The 17,425-nt window shown below is 52.9% G+C and overlaps 1 protein-coding gene across 7 annotated transcripts in view; it reads left to right on the top strand.

Annotated features, from left to right (window-relative positions):
- The window catches only part of ZDHHC14 (zDHHC palmitoyltransferase 14), a 116,824-nt gene extending 110,222 nt beyond the window's left edge, over positions 1-6,602 (top strand). For 4 of the 7 annotated variants that reach the window (XM_084889713.1, XM_084889715.1, XM_084889716.1 and 1 more), the window contains one exon: positions 5,378-6,602. In XM_084889713.1, the coding sequence (XP_084745839.1) occupies positions 5,378-5,776 (399 nt within the window). In that variant the 3' untranslated portion in view covers positions 5,777-6,602. The remainder of the gene's footprint in view (positions 1-5,377) is intronic. The other 3 variants (XM_084889714.1, XM_084889717.1, XM_084889719.1) reach the window with 2 other exon arrangements.
- The last annotated feature ends 10,823 nt before the right edge of the window (positions 6,603-17,425 follow it).

The following is a 17,425-nucleotide window of genomic DNA, read 5'->3' on the forward strand; positions in this document are numbered from 1 at the left end:
CCTCAGCAGGGCTGGCTGGCTGGGCGGTCCCCAGGCCCATCCTGTCCCTCTGCTGAGTCTGTTCTGACCCCACGCCCGTTAGTGTGCTGTGGGTGCGCTGCCAGTGCCCACCTTCAGCCAGATCTTAGCCCCGCCACGCACACCTGGGTGGGAATACTCAGACCAGGCTATTCTCACAGCGAACGCTGAGGGGCCGTGCACAGAACGGCGGCTCTGTCCCTGGGGGCAGACTCAGGGTGAGGTGGAGGGATGGGGGGGGGAGGGGTTCCGCGGGCACCGGGAATCCCAGTCTGGCGGGCCCTGACCATCGGCCTTTAAGTCCCGTGGGCAGCGGTCCCTGCTTATCTGGAACAGATCCCTGAAGACGTCCGTGTTTCTGAAAGGGACTGGGCGTGGGGGCTCCTGGCACTGCTGCTCTCCGTGGCCCTGGGTCACCACACAGAGCTCCTGATTAGCAGCCTTTGAGGCATGCGGCTCCCGGCCTGGCTTCTGAGCTGGGAACTGGAGGGAAAGCACAGCCTCCCGGGGGCTCAGGGAGCCGGCTGGGCTGGGCCGTCCGCTGCGTTTGGACGGGCAGGGGGGCCCAGCCCCGCAGCACTGCTGGGTTTGGTTGTTGGCAGTGGTGTTTTCTGTGTTATTTTGCTTTTCTTTGCTAATAATTCCTCTTCTTTGGAAGAAAGTTTGAATACACCGGTCCTTGCCACTCCCCCCGTGCGATCCCGGGACATTTCGTTCTGTCTGCACTCGCCCACACCAGTGGCCCTTACGGACGACACTGTCAGGGAGAAATGCTGAAACCTCAGGGGTCACTCTGCACCCGGATACAGCTCCGTCCTGGACCCGGAGGTCCAGCCGTGACAGACGGGCGCAGCCACATCCTTCCAGTGCCAGCCTCAGGCTGCAAACCGGCCTGGCCTGGCCCCCCAGAGCCGGGAAGGGGACTGCGTGTGTGAGGAGCCAGACGCTTGTCCCTTACTAGAAATGAACAAATGATTTTATTTTAGGACCAAAGTCCAGACCCGAAAGGTACTTCCTGGATGACAGGCAAAGCGCTTCCGGGGAACAGGTGCTGTGTTCGGAAGGAGAGGCACAGGCGTTAGGTCCTCGGTGAGCACAGTGACAGTGCGGGACAGAAACGTTAGCCAAGTCTAATTAGAGAGCCTAGCATCCAGGCCAGCCTGAGGTCTTATTTCCTCAAAAACAGGACGATTCCCTGTTCACTTACAGTCTCAGGGTCTGTGGTTGGGGATCGGCCTGCAGCCATCCCTCTGCGACAGAGTCCTGAGGAGGCAAGCCCAAGGCAGCACTGAGGTGGCCTCCACAGCGTGGAATGGGGCGTGGAGCCCAGGAGAGCCTCTGTCGGGTGAACACCCGGGACCTCCGGGGACGCCGCTGGGATCAGGGCAGACCCCCTGTGCCGCCGGAGGGCCTGTTCCCCCTCGGTTGGCTTTCACCGTCCCCCGTACTGACGTTCTGCGCGTGTGTACGCAGTGGTGACAGCACCTGTGGCCCAGCTCTTAGGGTATCCCATCTGATTGTCAGTTTCAGTTCCGTCCAGCACCTGGGTCCCAGTTGATGTTTAAACCTATTGTCAAATAATTTTTAGTTCTGAACAGCATCCAGGTCACCGTTTATGTTTCAATCTGGCCCTTGTAGCTTCAAAGTTCCTTTGGGATCACGTGCCAAACACAGAGATAGTCCCTCGCTGTTGGGATTTCTTTCTTGCTTTTTCAGAAGATCATATTTGGTTAACCTATTTTTTAAATCCCCTTAATCCAATATCCAAACAAGGCTAGTCAATCAAGAGAACTCTCCGAGCATAATCTGAAAAATCAAATATTGTAGAGCAGTGCAACGTAAGCAGATTTGAACGGTAATGTTCACAGAATATTAGAAAGGAAGCTCTCCTCCCAGCCTACGTTTTAGGTAGGTTTTCAATTTTTGGTGTTTTTATAACAGTAAACGAGGATTCCTGAGACCCAGAACACAGCTCCATGGGCAGGCAGCAGTGAACAGTGCCCAGCAGGAATACTCTGACAGAACGGGAACAAACTAAATAAGTCCTTCCATTCCTTCTCAAAGTGTGTGAAGACCATCTAGAAACGCATGCATTTAGCCTGTGTCTGAGGGTCACTGCGGACAGGAAGCCAGCCAGGGTAAAGTGAGATGTGTTTCAACGTGAGCGGTTTTATTTGGAAATACGCAGAAACAAAAAGTACATGATCTCTGGGGTGTTCCTCGATGGTAGCGTTAAGTGATAACGCCTGTGGCATTGGAACACCTGAAGCCATAAGTCTCCCTGCGAGTAAATGGGCTTCATGGGGGCAGTCAGTCAGCGGCCACCACGGTGACCTGCTGCAGCTCGGCCAGCGCTCTGGCGCGGACGTGTCCGTGTTACCATGCCAGCAGGAGGCGCTTTTCATAGTCAGGCTCACGGTGATCACACTTCTCTTCTGTCAGGACTCAGCGTCCGGGTGATTTTTGACCAAAAGAAATGGCAATTTCATATGGTTCAACCCTATAGTTGATAGAGAGGAACTTGTAAAGGGGTTGTTTTGGAATGAAAACCTGAGTTTCTCCATTTCCTGTTCCGAGTAATGAATTGTCATTGTCCAGTATCCTGGGGCTTGTTTTTCCCCAGGGACTATAACTGGCTAAATTAAAATACTCCCAATGGCTTCTGGGTGTTGGTGCTGGGATATAAATAACGCCTGCCCAGCTGGGTGACGGAGAGAAACAAGTGAGCAGTGATGGCTCCCTCTGCTGGATGAAGACCGGAAAAGCCAGGGAAAGGGGGTGGGTGAACATAAAAAGATCCAGGTGAGAGGAGAGAGAGGTGGGGAGAGAAGAGAGAGAGAGTGGACGGGAAATGGAGGAAAGGAAGCAGATGGAAGGGAAAGAAGAGAATCAGTGGGGCCAGAGAGAGCAGATCAGAATCAGAAGCAGAGAGAGGAGGGATGGGGCGTCAGAACACCTTTCCATGGGCCACTCCACCGGAACCCTGACGTGTTGGCCATTTTCCCCTCGAACTTTTCAAATGGGATTTACAACCATGAAGGTTGTACCACATGAGGAAAAGCTCGGACCTTTAAAAAAAATCACATATTCCCTAATCATTGAGTTTCTTCCGAGAAGATGTTCAGAATGTGCACCGTTAATACGATGAGGATCTGGAGCTGGGCGCACTGTGTGGGCAGAGGTGTTGGGGTGAATGAGGGCTCCAGGGGGAAGGCAGAGAGCAGGGTTCCGTCCTCAGGATAGGGCCCGCCCTCTGCCTGGCATCTCAGCCCCGGGTCACGGAGGGGCTGGGAGGCTGGGCTGAGCTACAGGAAACGGATGCAGCACAGCAGCTCCGTCAGTCAAGAGACCGAAGAGTATTTTTCATAAAACAATTGGGGCAGGGCACAGTCTACCCAAGGCCCTGGGTGGTTCCCAGAGGCTGTTCGGTCTGGAGGCTGCTCTGGTCCGCCTCACCCTGTCTAAGCTGAGCCGTCTGCCAACGGAGTGGAAAGGGGTCTGCGGTCAGGCAACCCGGCCCCAGGCCCCGGCCCCTCCCTCAGTTTCATCTGTGAGGCCCCGAGCACACCTCCATCCGCGCCTCGGGGTCTTCCTTGTAAAGAGGTTGGCCCGAGGGCTTCTGGAGAAACGCAGTGGAGCCCCGGCTCACGGTGGAATGTAAAGCCACGTGTGCTCACCGAACATCCACGCGATGTGAGGACCTCTCTAACGAGCTTCTGCACAGAGTCAAGTGCAGGATCGCCAGTGAGGTCTCCTCGAGCGGTCCCCACACTTGCCATGGACCACGGCGGGGTTGACGAAGGAATCGGAGAGCCACACTCCACCGGCCACTCTCCTATGGCCACTGAGTCACGTGAGAGAAATGGCACGAGATGTGATATAATTTCAGAACACTCGGGAGAAAAGGAAATGCCTTATGAAACGTGGGCGTTCTCCCTCGCAGGTTAAAAAGCCACGTTAGCTCAATTAGTGCTTCTTGACTGAGGACAGGGTAGCGGCAGGGGTCCTAGGGCTCTTACCAGTTGTCCGATCGGACCTGCAGGAGCTTCTGCTGCCCGGCATTTTTCTTCCTTTTCTTCTTGGGGTAAAACAGACATTCTAGAAAGTTTATCATTTCAGCCGTGTTTGGGTGTGCCGTTCGGTGGCAGTAAGCTCATGCACGTGATTGTGCTCTCAGCACCGTTCACCTCCGGACCCTGTCCTCGTGCAGAGCTGCACCTGCAGACGTTAGCACTGCCTCCGCGTCATTCCCTCGCCAACGGCATTCCGCTCGCTCTCTCGGAAGCGATGGCTCCAGGTGCCTCTCGGAGGTGGAGGCGTACAGTGTTTGCCCCTCGGTGTCTGGCTTATTTCACTTCGCATGATGCCCTCATGGTTCCTCTGTGTGGTAGTATGTATGAGAATGAATGGCCTCCCTTTTTAGGGTTTCACAAGGTTCCATTGTCTGTGTAAACCGTATTTTATTTATTCATTCATCAGTCAGTGCACACTTGGGTTCCTTCCACCTTTTGATGGTTGTGAATAATGCTGCTATGAACATGGGGGTACAGGCCCCAGAATTTTTAAATATATATATATTTTTATTGATTTCAGAGAGAAAGGGAGCGGGAGAGAGAGAGAGAGAGAGAGAGAAACATCAAGGCTGAGAGAGAATCATTGATTAGTCGCCTCCTGCATGTCCCCTCCTGGGGATCAAGCCTGCAGCCTGGGCATGTGCCTTGACCTGGAATTGAACCGTGACCTCCTGGTTTACAGGTCCGCACTCAACCACTGAGCAACACTGGCCAGGCCCCTCTCTTTTTAAAACAATATAGTAAATGTAGTTTTCAGCACAAAAGAAACAGCAGCAGGTGGTAAAGCTCGTGACTCTGTTGGTGGGATTGTTTTTATTTATTTATTTAAATTAGATTTTTAAATTAAGTGTATTGGGATCAGGATTGGGCGAGATGGCCCCAACTGATCCTGATGACTGGCCGGGCCTCTGCTTGGTTAATAAAATGATACAGGTTCCCCGTGGACAGTTCTGTGATGCATCGGTGGGATGGACTGGAGTGGGGTCCGGTCTGTGAACCGGGGCCAGGAGCGTGGCAGGCCGAGGCCGCCCCCTGCTCCCCGGCCTCTGTGGGGGCTGTGAGCTTGAGCAGCCTTCCCCGGTGGCGGGTGTTGGTGCTTACCACATGCCGGTGTCTTCAGGTGAAGCCGGGCTGCTGCACATGCTCCCTGCCCTGCTGACTGAAGTGTCACTAATGGGTTTCTCTTTCTCTCGCATCCCGCCCTCCCCCCTCCCCCCTTTCCCCTTTCCTCCCCACCCTGCGCCCCCTCGTCTGGGCTTCTCTCTGCTGGCTCCTTCCTGCTCCAGTGCGACCAGGACCAGTGCATTCAGAGCACCAAATTCGTTTTGCAGGCCGCCGCCACGCCCCTGCTGCAGAGCGAGCCCAGCCTGGCCGGCGAGGAGCTGCACCTGCCGGGGAAGCCGGGCCTGGGCACGCCCTGCACCAGCCTGACGCTCGGGCAGCCCACGCCGCCCTCCTCCATGCCCAACCTGGCCGCGGAGGCCGGGCTCACGGACATCCTGCCCCTGAAGGAGGAGCACGTGGGCCACCAGTTCCTGACGCCGGAGGAGGCGCCCTCGCCGCCCCGGCTGCTGGCCGGCAGCCCCCTGGCGCACAGCCGCACGGCGCACGTGCTGGGCCTGGCCAGCCAGGACGCGCTGCACGAGGACTCGGTGCGCGGCCTGGTGAAGCTCAGCTCCGTGTGACCGGCCTGGCCGGCCTGCGGGCCGTGGGGGCCACACAGGGGCTGCTCCCGGTCCACTTTCTCTGACTCAGGGCCGTGGCGGCCAGGACTTCGGGCCCTGGGCACGGACCGGCCGCGGAGCGCCTGGACCCCTCTCCTGGCACAGGCAGCTGGGCCGGGTGCTGCCAGCGTGGTGCAATGGGCATCTGCTCCCACCCGGACCGCTTTGATGGCCGAGGAAACAGGGCCGTTGCTTTTGTCAGGCCTTTGGAATAGGAAGGGGGGGGGCGTGGGGACAGGGAACCTGGGGTCTGTGATCAGAGGCTCAAGGGACAGGACGTGCCCGGGTGTCCGTCACACCGTCTGCTGCCGCTCCCGGGACAGACACACAGAAGGCTTGGGAGCCTGGTGGCCGGACTGGAATTGCACTTACTGGTTATGCTACTAATCTTTGACAAGACATGCCGTTCCATTTGTTAGGTTTTTTAAAAAAATGTCCGAAGGACAAAACATGACCAGATGTGAGCCTGCATGCCACGCGCGTCCCTCCACGGTGGGGACGGTCTGCAAACGGAAGCTGCCTTCTTCCTTTCGTGTTGTGAATTTTCAAGCGCTGTTTTATGGGAAGATGGTGGGAGAGAAACCAAGACTAATGGACAGTGCCATCAACGCCGGCTTCTTCAGCTTGTTGTACCCGGGTAGGTGGTGTCTGGGCTGCAGAGGACTGCGGGGGGCATCGGTGGCCCTTCTGTTCAGTGGTTACCGAGGCGTTGTGTTGTTCCACGCCCTCCACACCTCCCCGTGTGACCAGACTCCTGTGGACAGCCAATAAATGACGCCCTCTCTTGTTTTGGTTCTGCGTGAAGTTATCCTTGACAGTAAATGACAAGAGATCCCATGGCTGTGGTGAGTTTGTTGTTATCAAAATATCCTTAGTGAGGAATGGTCCCCAAAGGGCCAAAAATCAAGCCATTGAATTGTGGGTATGTAAGAGAGCAGCTTGTCATTTTTTTTTTAATATATATTTTTATTGACTTCAAAGCTGGATGAGGAGGAGGAATCGTGGGTCGGCTGCCTCCTGCACACCCCTTACTGGGAATCGAGCCCGCAACCCGGGCATGTGCATTTGTCTGGAATCGAATCCGGGTCCTTTTCAGTCCATAGGCTGACGCTCTACCCACTGAGCCAAACCAGCTAGGGCTTCCTGTCGTTTTTCTTTTCTTTCATCATCTCATTTGACATGGTTTTAGCGGAACACGCCCTGTGTTCGCAGATTGTCCTGCGGTGGTTTATGCCTGCGGCCGTGGGGGAGCGGCGAGGGCACAGAGGTGCCGGCCGCCATCTCCGCCACCTCCTGCCAGTGCAGCCCGGCGCTCAGACGGGGAACCCGCCATCCTCCTACAGGCATCATAGTCAGGAGGCGACACCGGCTTCCAGGGTGGGCTGAGAGCATGTAGGTCATCTTTCTTCCTCAGACACTAATCAGAATGGGATTAGGAAATGTACACTCCAGCCTGGCCAGTTTGGCTCAGTGGATAGAGCGTCAGCCTGCAGACTGAAAGGTCCCAGGTTCAATTCTGGTCAAGGGCATGTACCTTGGTTGCGGGCACATACCCGGTGGGCAGTGTGCAGGAGGCACTTATGGATGTTTCTAACTCTCTATGCCTTTCCTTTCCTCTCTGTAGAAATCAATAAAATATATATATAATTTTTAAAAAGTACACTCCAGTCACGCCCATTTCTCCTCTGGCTTTGGACTTCTGGAGGAAGTCACTTCGGGGGCAGCCGCAGGGACTGTGCCTGCTTCTCCTCCGGTGGCAAATCCCACAGCCAGACTACTCCGGCTGCACATCAGGCTCGGCTCCTCCACCACGGGGAAGGCCCAGCATTGGTCAATGATGCGGGAGGTCCCAGAAGGTTTAATTCGTGGGAAAAGGCTGTTTTATCTGAGAAAGAGCTGCCATTTTACATAAAAAGAAAAAAAAAAGAATAAAAGACGAAAAGCACAATGTCAGGTCTCATCTGGGATAAGGCCAATTCTTTGTAGGTCAAAAACGATGCTGAAAATAACCCGAGTTCTTGGGTGCTGGTATCTTTGAACCATTCCTATGTTTCCTACTGTATGTGTGAATAGAAAATGTGGAAGGTAAATTATGCGTAGCCATTGTTTGTTTTTAATTTTTTTATGATTTCAGAGAGAAAAAGGGAGAGAAAAACATCAATGTGTTGCTCTACCCAACCATGCACTCACTGATTGATCCTTGTATGTGCCCCGACTGGGGATCAAACCCATTACCTTGATATATTGGGACGTTACTCCAACCAACTGAGCTACGTAGCCAGGGTGGCATTGCTTATTTTCTGGGCCTCCTAACTACTTGTACACACTTGGAATTTAGAGTGAGGGGGACAGCGTCCCCTCCTTAATCAACCACTTACGGCCATTGATGCACAGGGCTCTCCTGCACGCACTGCCTGTGAGCAAAAACCACAGCCACTGCCTGCCTTCCACATGCGCCCCCTCTGTGCTCGTCACCGCCTCCATCTCCCCGGAGACTGGAGAAAGCGGTGATGCTGTCTCCCTCTGGTACCTGAATGGCCCCATCTACTCCCAGCTTCTGTGTCTGGAACGCAGAGATGTCTTTGGGGTCCTCTCATTATGTCCTAATTCAGTGTTTTCTGATTTCCCATAGCCAGCCCAGCTTTCCATCTCATTCTGAAAAAAAAACCAAAAAACAAAAAACAAAAAAACAAGAAGCAAGGACCATTCATCTGTCTTGACATGATGAACGTTTACTTAATATTTCCTGTCAGTTTTCCATCCCAGCTGCACCCCACCCCCGGCACCCACATCGTTTTCAAAGAGGGGATTAGGAAGCCTGGTAGATGAATCAGGTCTGTTCAGGGTCCAAGAGGGAGATGAACTTAATGAGCCCATTTGCGAAGACAGTTGGCTCCCTAGAACCCCAAACCAGAGGGGTGCCCAGCGCCTCTGGCCTGGGAAGCACGGAGGGGCCTCCGCAGGAGCCGCGTGCTCCGGGAGCTCCCTCCTCCCTCCCCCCTCCTCGGGTCCGAGATGGTCTCGGCACAGGGCCTGCCTGGCGGGAGCTTGCCTCTCCGGTACCTGATCCGCCTTTTTAAACGTTGAGTGGTTGCCTCTAGCTGTGGCTCAGTAGACGGTGGTGGTCCTCAGTTCTGTCGGTGCGTCACAGATGGATTGCATGCTGGCTCAGAAAGAAAAAAGTGAGATAAATATTTCACCGTGCTATTAGAGCTTGGACCATTATCAAACACCCATCCACATCCACGCTCTTTCTCCTGTTTAAAAATTCATGCTTCTGTTCGCCCAGAAGTGCTCTGAGCACGCAGGCTTCCCGGGCACCTGAGGCTGATTTAGCCGAAAGCCCTGCTCTCCTCGGACGGACGCTACAGGGAGCCGACAGCCTGGTCTGCGAGGGCGCCATGACATGTCACCCTGCGCCTGGGAGAGCTGGCCCAGCTCGTGTGCGAGTGTGTGTGTGTGGGGGGGGGGGGGGGGGGGGGTGTGAGTGTGTGAGTGTGTGTGTGTAGGGGGAGGTGAGTGTGTGGGTGTGTGTGTGGGGGGGTGAGTGTGTGAGTGTGTGTGTGTAGGGGGAGATGAGTGTGTGTGTGTGTAGGGGGAGGTGAGTGTGTGGGTGTGTGTGGGGGGAGGTGAGTGTGTGGGTGTGTGTGGGGGGGGTGAGTGTGTGAGTGTGTGTGTGTAGGGGGAGGTGAGTGTGTGGGTGTGTGGGGGGGGTGAGTATGTGGGTGTGTGTGTGTAGGGGGAGGTGAGTGTGTGGGTGTGTGTGGGGGGGGTGAGTGTGTGGGTGTGTTGGTGAGCGTGCGCTGTACCCACTTGGAAAATGCTCATCTCAGCTTTTAAATGGGACTGTCAGCCTGTGAGAATAATGGCATATGTCCACCCTGTGCCAGCAAAATGCCAGGTGCCTGTTCTGGTCCAGCAGGGCACCCAGGAACAGACTTAGCGGGTGCTTCCCGGGGCTCTGCCCACCCCTCTGGGCATGGCAGTCTTCGCCTGTCGTGTTTAGGATACTGACTGGGGTTCAAGACAAAGTGAACCCCATTTTGCGAGCCACGTTCCTACTCACTCCTGAGTGGCCTTGAAAGCCCCTTAACTCCTTCTTTTATGCCGTTTACCGGAGGCCGGTGCATGAAATTCGTGCGAGAATAAGCCCCCCTTCCCCAGCTGCGAGCACCGGCTTCCCCCGGCATCCGGGACCCGGGCTTCCCCCGCGGCCCCGGCTTCATCAGGAAGGTCATCCGCAGTCTAATTAGCATATCCCACTTTTCTTATTAGAGATTGATCTTTGGAGAGAGAAGCTTTGATTTGTTTCTCCACGCACCTCTGCATTCATTAGTGGATTCCTGCCTGCCCCCTCAGCTCTTCATGGCCCGGGCCTGGGCCTGGCCCCATCTGATTCAACAGCAAGCAAAATGGACGGGCCAAGCGTCTCCTTGGCACAGGAGTTTGCGGTGGCATCTCCAGGGAAACTCTGGAACCCAAGCCACATGAGGCCCACCTTTCAGTGGCTGCCGAGGTTCTGAAGAGCGAGGCCTGACTGGCTCTGCACCGGCAGACGGGCTCTGGAACCGGGCTGGCCCCCTCCACCCACAAACCGTCTTCTCCACCAGACCCGGCGCCACCAGCCTGGCTCCGGCTGCTGCGTTCAGCCAGGAGGGTCCAGGGTTCTCATGAATGGTGTCAGGAGCAGTTCCAGAGCCAGCTGCCCTTCAGTCCTGCCCGTGAGTGCACTGTTCCGCCCATTGGGTGCTCGGTCAGGTAAGAGAAGAGAATAAGGAAACGGACGTTAAATATACTTTTCCGATGAATGCCGTAGAGCTGTTTCAAAGCGGAGCCTAAATCAAGTCGATGTTCACAATTTCTCTTGAGTACCTACGTGTTGTGGGAGGCTAGCCGGTCCTTATCCGAATGAGAGGGCCTACCTGTGGATTCTTACTCCTCTGGTCCCTCCACGGCCCCGAGGGTCTGTGCGTGACATTGCGTGCGGCTTCCATGTTCGCTCACGAAAAACTGCCTCTCAGCTCTTCCCTGGAAACGCGTCTCTCTCTCTGTCTTATATGAATAAGTTATTGCAGTATTAAATATTAAGAAGCATTGTTTTCTTTCAAATAAAGGTTAAAGATGCTAACAGGTTTTTAAAAAAAATAAATCAGCAAATCCTCTGCCTGCGTGCCCGTCGCACACGATCCCGATAATGCAGCCAAGACGGATTTGAAATGCGAGTGGCTAGGACAGTGATCCGGACGCTGGAGATAATTGGGAGCTTCAAGATGAGATTGCTCCTGGAGCAACTGAGTTTGCAGCTGCACGAGAGTAGATAAATGGCCTCCACTGGCATTGCTTTTCCAACCTCATCAGCCCCAACAATTAGCAACGAGTGCCCCGGAGAGCAGGTGTGCATCCTGCGCCCTGCAGACTTTTCTCCCACAGGTTGTTGGCATTTGGAAAGGTGTGAGGTCGGATGGATGAAGAGGAATGAGCGACCATCTTAATTCTCTGGATGCTGTAAAGTGGGTAGATCCACCAACAGGCCATTCGGCATATACAGGGAAACGTGTTTTCTAGTTCTGTATGAATGGAGATCATTTTTTTTTCTTTATTGATTAAGGTATTACATATGTGTTCTTATTCCCCCATTGCCTCCCGTCCCCCTTCCCCCCCACACTCATGCCCTCACCCCCCTGGTGTCTGTGTCCATTGCTTAGGTTTTTATGCATGCATACAAGTCCTTTGTTTGATCTCTCCCCCTTAATCTCCACCCTCCCCTACCTTCCCTCTGAGGTTTGACAGTCTGATCGATGCTTCTCTGTCTCTGGATCTGTTTTTGTTCATCAGGTTATGTTCATTATATTCCACAAATGAGTGAGATCATGTGATATTTATCTTTCTCTGACTGGCTTATTTCACTTAGTGTAATGCTCTCCAGGTCCATCCATGCTGTTGCAAATGGTAAGAATTCCTTCTTTTTAACTGCAGTGTAGTATTCCATTGTGTAGATGTACCACAGTTTTCTAATCCACCCATCTGCTGATGGGCATTTAGGCTGTTTCCAAATCTTAACTATGGTAAATTGTGCTGCTGTGAACATAGGGGTGCATATGACCTTTCTGATTGCTGTTTCTAGTTTCTTGGGATATATTCCTAGAAGTGGGATCACTGGGTCAAATGAAAGATCCAGTTTTAGTTTTTAGAGGAAACTCAAATGGAGATTATTTTAGCCAAAAATAATAACATCATAATAATATAACAAAAATGAAGTATTGCTAACCATTTTCTCAGAGCACCAGGGCATTCTGGGTTCGTATTTTATAGTCAAACATTTTCATATGAATGAGAAAAAATAGCATTTTGAACTGTAGTGTATTCAAAACCATGAATCCAAACAGTAGTGAAAACACATAGCATTGCATGTCTTCAGAGATACTTAAACTTATTGAAGTGCCTTTCATGTTTTAGTCAATATTTGCAAAATTGATCTTAAGCCTGAAATAAATTAAGGAAGTGTTTTTCTCCTTCAGTAAAAACTGCTAATGGCCTCAAATACAAATGCCAGTCTTTGTAAGACAGACATTGCATAGGAAAGAGTGCAATCAACTTGCACGCAATAAATTTGCACTATAGACACCCATCTGGGGAATAATGGGGTTTTCTGATCACAGGTACCAGGTTGGTCTTCACAGCTGTGATTTTCAACTTTTTCAATTCATAAATGACTTTGGAGCTATGCAGGCCCTCAAAACCCATCCACACATGTCCTTCTAACATGCACAGGAACACACACACACACACACACCAGCCTCCAATCTCACCATGAACTTGGAATATATTTGTCCATGGAACAAAAATCATAAATGTATTTAGATCATCAGCCAGTCTGCAAAGTAATCCATAATTTGCCTGAAATGATATTAATGATAGTCCTAGGATCAGAACACCACTAAGTATTCAGAACTTCTCTAAATTCTGTGCCCTGAGCCTGGATCTCTGACCCTCGGAGCCCTGGCCCAGATAATGGACTTCCCAGCTGCTGCTATTTCTACCTCACTGCCAAGTAGATTAAATCCATTTTACAAAAGACATACAATTTGTTAGAATTTTTTTTACATTTCTACTAGAAAAAAATAAATAAAACAAAAAAATTTTTAAAAATCGTTAAATTTCCTACTTCCAGAGATTTTAATGTTAAATGATCTTTTAAACCCTCTCTTGAAAACAAGCTCTTCCCTTTTTCTTCAGGGCCTTCAGGAATTTCAGCTGAGATGATTTTCTGGCAGAAATTCCAGATGACTCTACAGCTAAATTCCACTTGGGTCATGTGGGGTTGAGAAGTCTTTCTGTTGGCCTGGGATGGACACTCGCAGGGCTCTCTGAGGCCTGTCTGTGTGGCTGGCAGTGCGCGTCACGCTGAACACAATATCGGTTCTTTCACAAAAGCCTTTGACAAGGTCCTGGAGCCGACGGGCATTCTGGGAAGGCACATACATGGGAGAGGACAGCATGCACAGTCCCTCTTGCTGTCCCTTTTCGACGGAAATCTAGTCCGAGGATCGAAATTTAATTAGGTTGTTAGGTCACCCCAGCAGCTGCACCAGAAAACACTTTTCTGGGGTAAGGAGAACAGATAGGGGCCACTGGATCGTTCTAAACCAAGCATGTCAAACTGGCGGCCCGCAGGCCACATGCAGCCCACAAGGAATATTTTTGCAGCCCAGCCAACATAACTATGTAAGAAACGTTTTAATAAATTTTTCATATCTTAATTTTTACAATATCCTGTTATACACAATCTAAAATAATAAAACGGTAATATGCTAATTAGACCGGACATCTGCTGGACCTCCTTCCAGACAAAGCCTGGCTGCGAGGGAAGCCCGGGTCCCGGGTGCCAGAGGGAAGCCGGAGCCGGCAGCGGGGGAAGGAAGGCCTGCTCTCGCACAAATTTTGTGCATCGGGCCTCTGGTTATTAATAATGAACTACAACATCCACTGATGACTGGTTACTATAATCACGTTGCATTCATTTCCCTTACGGGCTATCCACACAGGCACGCCGTTTCCACTAACACCAGCAGCGAATATTCTAGCAGCCGATGGCCACGTCATTCGTCTGGGACTGACTTGTGTGGTGTGCGCAACAGGAAGTATTTCGCTTTTGGAGAACAAGGAAAATAGGTTTATTTGTGTTACGCTTATTAATTTGTGCAGTTATTCTATGTCTGGTAAGTTAATGTTAAAAAAATATTACTTTGTATTAAAGTGTTCTATTTTATGTTAAGGATTACTCATTTATTTCAGCCCTATGTATTCAAGCATGTCTCTATCTAAATAGACCTAAGTTTCTATGAAAATTGGAGCTTTTGCTTTTTTGCAGCCCACATCAACATAAACCCTGTTTATTTGGCCCGCGTCAGCCTTGGAGTCTGACCACTTGTTCTAAACCCCTTGTTCTCAGGTTCCGCTCTCCCTGGAACCCAGACCTCAGTGCACATGAGTGGGAAATAAAACCTAGTCCAGAGTGAGCTGGTGGGTAACTGAAAAGTGACCGTGAGGCGCCCCTGTATGAAGCCCGTGACCACCTCAGCCCCTCCTGTCACTGGCTGGAGCCCCCGTGCCTCCCTCGCCAGGACCGCGCCTGTGCAGTCCGCACAGGACACACACGGGGGCCCGGCACAGGACACTGGCCGCCGCTGTGGCTCCCCTGTCACGTGCACTTGCTCCTGGCCAAGGGCCTTCCATGTATTTTGGGAAACCCTTTCGTGTGTGCGCTTCCAGTGGCTGTGGCTGCCCTGCTTTTAAGCTCCAGTTTATCCAGAGGAAGGGCTGACGTGTGTTTGTGCCTGTACCTCCCCGTCCAGCTGTCCTGGGGCGGGGGTGCCCCTGAGGGGTCCCCCAGCCGACCCCGCACCTGCCCCTGCGGAGGCCACTCTGAGCGCCCCAGGAGGCGGCATGGCCCCAGAGGGGGCAGAGCCTCTGCTTTCACTTTTCTTCTTTTAACAGAATCTACTTCCGTTTTTCCGTAATCCATGGCAACCAACCGAACTGCATTCAATTCTCTGGATTTTATAAAAAGCCAATGAGTGCACAGCTGATCCAAAAGAAGACATCAGAACTTATTGGACTATAGACTCGGTTCTGATTCGGTTTGCAGTGGAAGAAGAGGATAATCTGAGAGGATGTGTGTTTGATAATAACACACCAAATAACACATGTGACCCACAGGGGGAGGACTGTGCCCGCCGGTCACCCCATGCTGAACATCGTTTCTAAAGCAGGACCCGGGCGGGCGCACACCAGGAGAATCTAGTGGTGGGCAGGGAGACCTCTCATGGGTGCCGTGGGGGTTGTTACTGCTTCCTTCTCAGGAATACAGGGGGACGCCTCCCCTCGGTGTGGTCACCGAGAAGCTGGGCCTGGTGTGAGCACTGAGGATCCCTGGTCCCCGCCGGGCCCGCAGCAGCCACCTCCCGCTCCCGGCTCACCTGCCGCAGGGTCAGCACAGTCTGTCCACGGGCGCTGCGGTGTCAGGGCCTCACCTCAAAGGCCACCGGATGCCGTGGTCCCCGCCTCGGTGGGAGCAGGGGCAGGCGGGGAGCGGGGCGGTGGGTGCACACGCCTTCCGGAGGGCACGGAAGAGGCCGGCGGATCGCACAGGGAGGAGCAAGCTGCTTTGCTTCCTCACAGAGGTCCAAAGGAAAGCTAAAAAATACTGGCCTCCTCCGCCCTCTCCCACCCCATCCTACAAACGAGAAAACAAGAGCAGGAGGCTGGAAGGTCACGTCCCCGTTCCAAGAGACTGAGGGGAGGTCAGTGTTCCTCCGGCCATCTGTGATAAAGGACAGTTTTTATTTATTTTTTTTTAATTTCCTACCCATGGCACACGAATACTTTTGTAAAAAAGGAATTACTGGAAAAATAAAATCAAGAGCCGTGCAATAGAAAAGCCCCCAATGTCTCGCTATTGGACTCAATAGTCAAAACACACTGACAAACTGCCCTGGAAATTTCTAAACGTGTGTGTCGCTTTCTGCTGGCGTCCCCTGGCCTTGCCCCGGCAGCCCTTCCTCCGTGGCCTTGATCTGTGTCCTTTGCCGTGATAAACCATGGCTGTGAGCTCCGTGGATAAACCACGGCTGTGAGCTCCGTGGAGGAACCACGGCTGTGAGATCCGTGGATGAACCACGGCTGTGAGCTCCATGGATCCTTCTAGCAAAGTACTGAGCCTGAGGGTGGTCTTGGGGACTCCCAATCTCTGCACCCCAGAATAGGCAGCTGCCCCATCACTCCCCAAACCTGCCACCCCTCCCGCCTACAGTGAACGTAATGAGATGATCAAAGCAAATCATACCCGCGGTGGGATGAACCGTGAAACCAGCAGAAGACACGCCCCACCGGTCTCTCCCAGGAGAAGTCCGACAGGCTGAAGTCCCAGCAGGCGGCCTCCGTCCTGCTCCGGCCCTCTCGTTCTCTATCCCCCTCCCTCCCTTCCCTTCCCCGCTGATAGCTCTGACAGCTCTGCCCCCTAAGAGTTCTGCCCGCCAGGAGCTTCAACGGGTTACCCTCAATCCGTCAAGGTGTCCCTCCGAGGGGGCCCTACACCACCACCAGCCCACAGGACAGCGGCCCCTGCTTCCTGCCGGAAGGAGCTTTGCTTTGCTCAGAGGTGCAGGACCTCACTGACCGGTACTGTCTGTGGACGGGCAGGGTGCTAACCCACCGGGGAAGTCTGGCCTGAGGAGACAATCCATCACCCCCCTCCACAGCAGTGTTCCAGGTGGCCCTCCGCGGGAGACGCAGCCGGCGGGTGTGGTTTTAGAAGAGCAGGGTCATGCTCTAGCCTGAGGCAGCCGACACCACCTCTTCAGTCCAGGCTCACGTGTAACCCGGCCCTCAGGCCGGTGACTGACCTGTGCACGGATGGATTGGTGATGACGGCCCCGAGTATTGGGCCGAGAAGATTCTGAAGCTGCGCCAGAAAGAGGACGTGTGCCTCCTGCAAAGTCTGCCACGAGCAGAGCGTCGGAACGATACGTGTACCACGAAGTTAACACGCCTCCCCTAGTCTCACTGCTGCTCTTCATGGCGCCTCCATTGCATACCGATGGGCAAAAGGAGATTCGCAGCCCTGCCCTCGCACCAAAGGGTCACAGGTTTGATTCCCAGTCAAGAGTGCAGACCTCGGTTGCAGGCTCAGTCCTGGGGTATGTGGGAGAGGCAACCAATTCATGTGTCTCTCTCACATCGATATTTCTTTCTCTCTCCCCCCTCCCTCCTTTCTCCTCCCTCCCTCCCTCCCACTCTGTCTAAAAAAACCAATGGCTTTTTGGTTAATCCTCACCAAAATATCCTCAGGTGAGGATTAACCAAAAATGTAAGTAGGCTACGGTTGTGAGTATGTAAAACACAGAGTTTATTCTTGTATTATTACTTATTGATTATGGAATTATTTATTTGAGCAACTGGAAACCTACTTTGGCTTATACACCAGTTGGACAAAGGCTTCTGTGGCAACAAACCTTTCCCCAGCAGGAAACCATGGCAACGGTAAGTGTCCTCTCCTCCGCGTCCTCCTCGGGCCCGTGTCCGAGTCAGAGATGCTTTTCTGAATTAGCC

The sequence above is a fragment of the Pipistrellus hanaki genome, assembly GCF_964339955.1.
Source record: "Pipistrellus hanaki genome assembly, chromosome: 7".
Classification (NCBI taxonomy): Eukaryota; Metazoa; Chordata; class Mammalia; order Chiroptera; family Vespertilionidae; genus Pipistrellus; species Pipistrellus hanaki.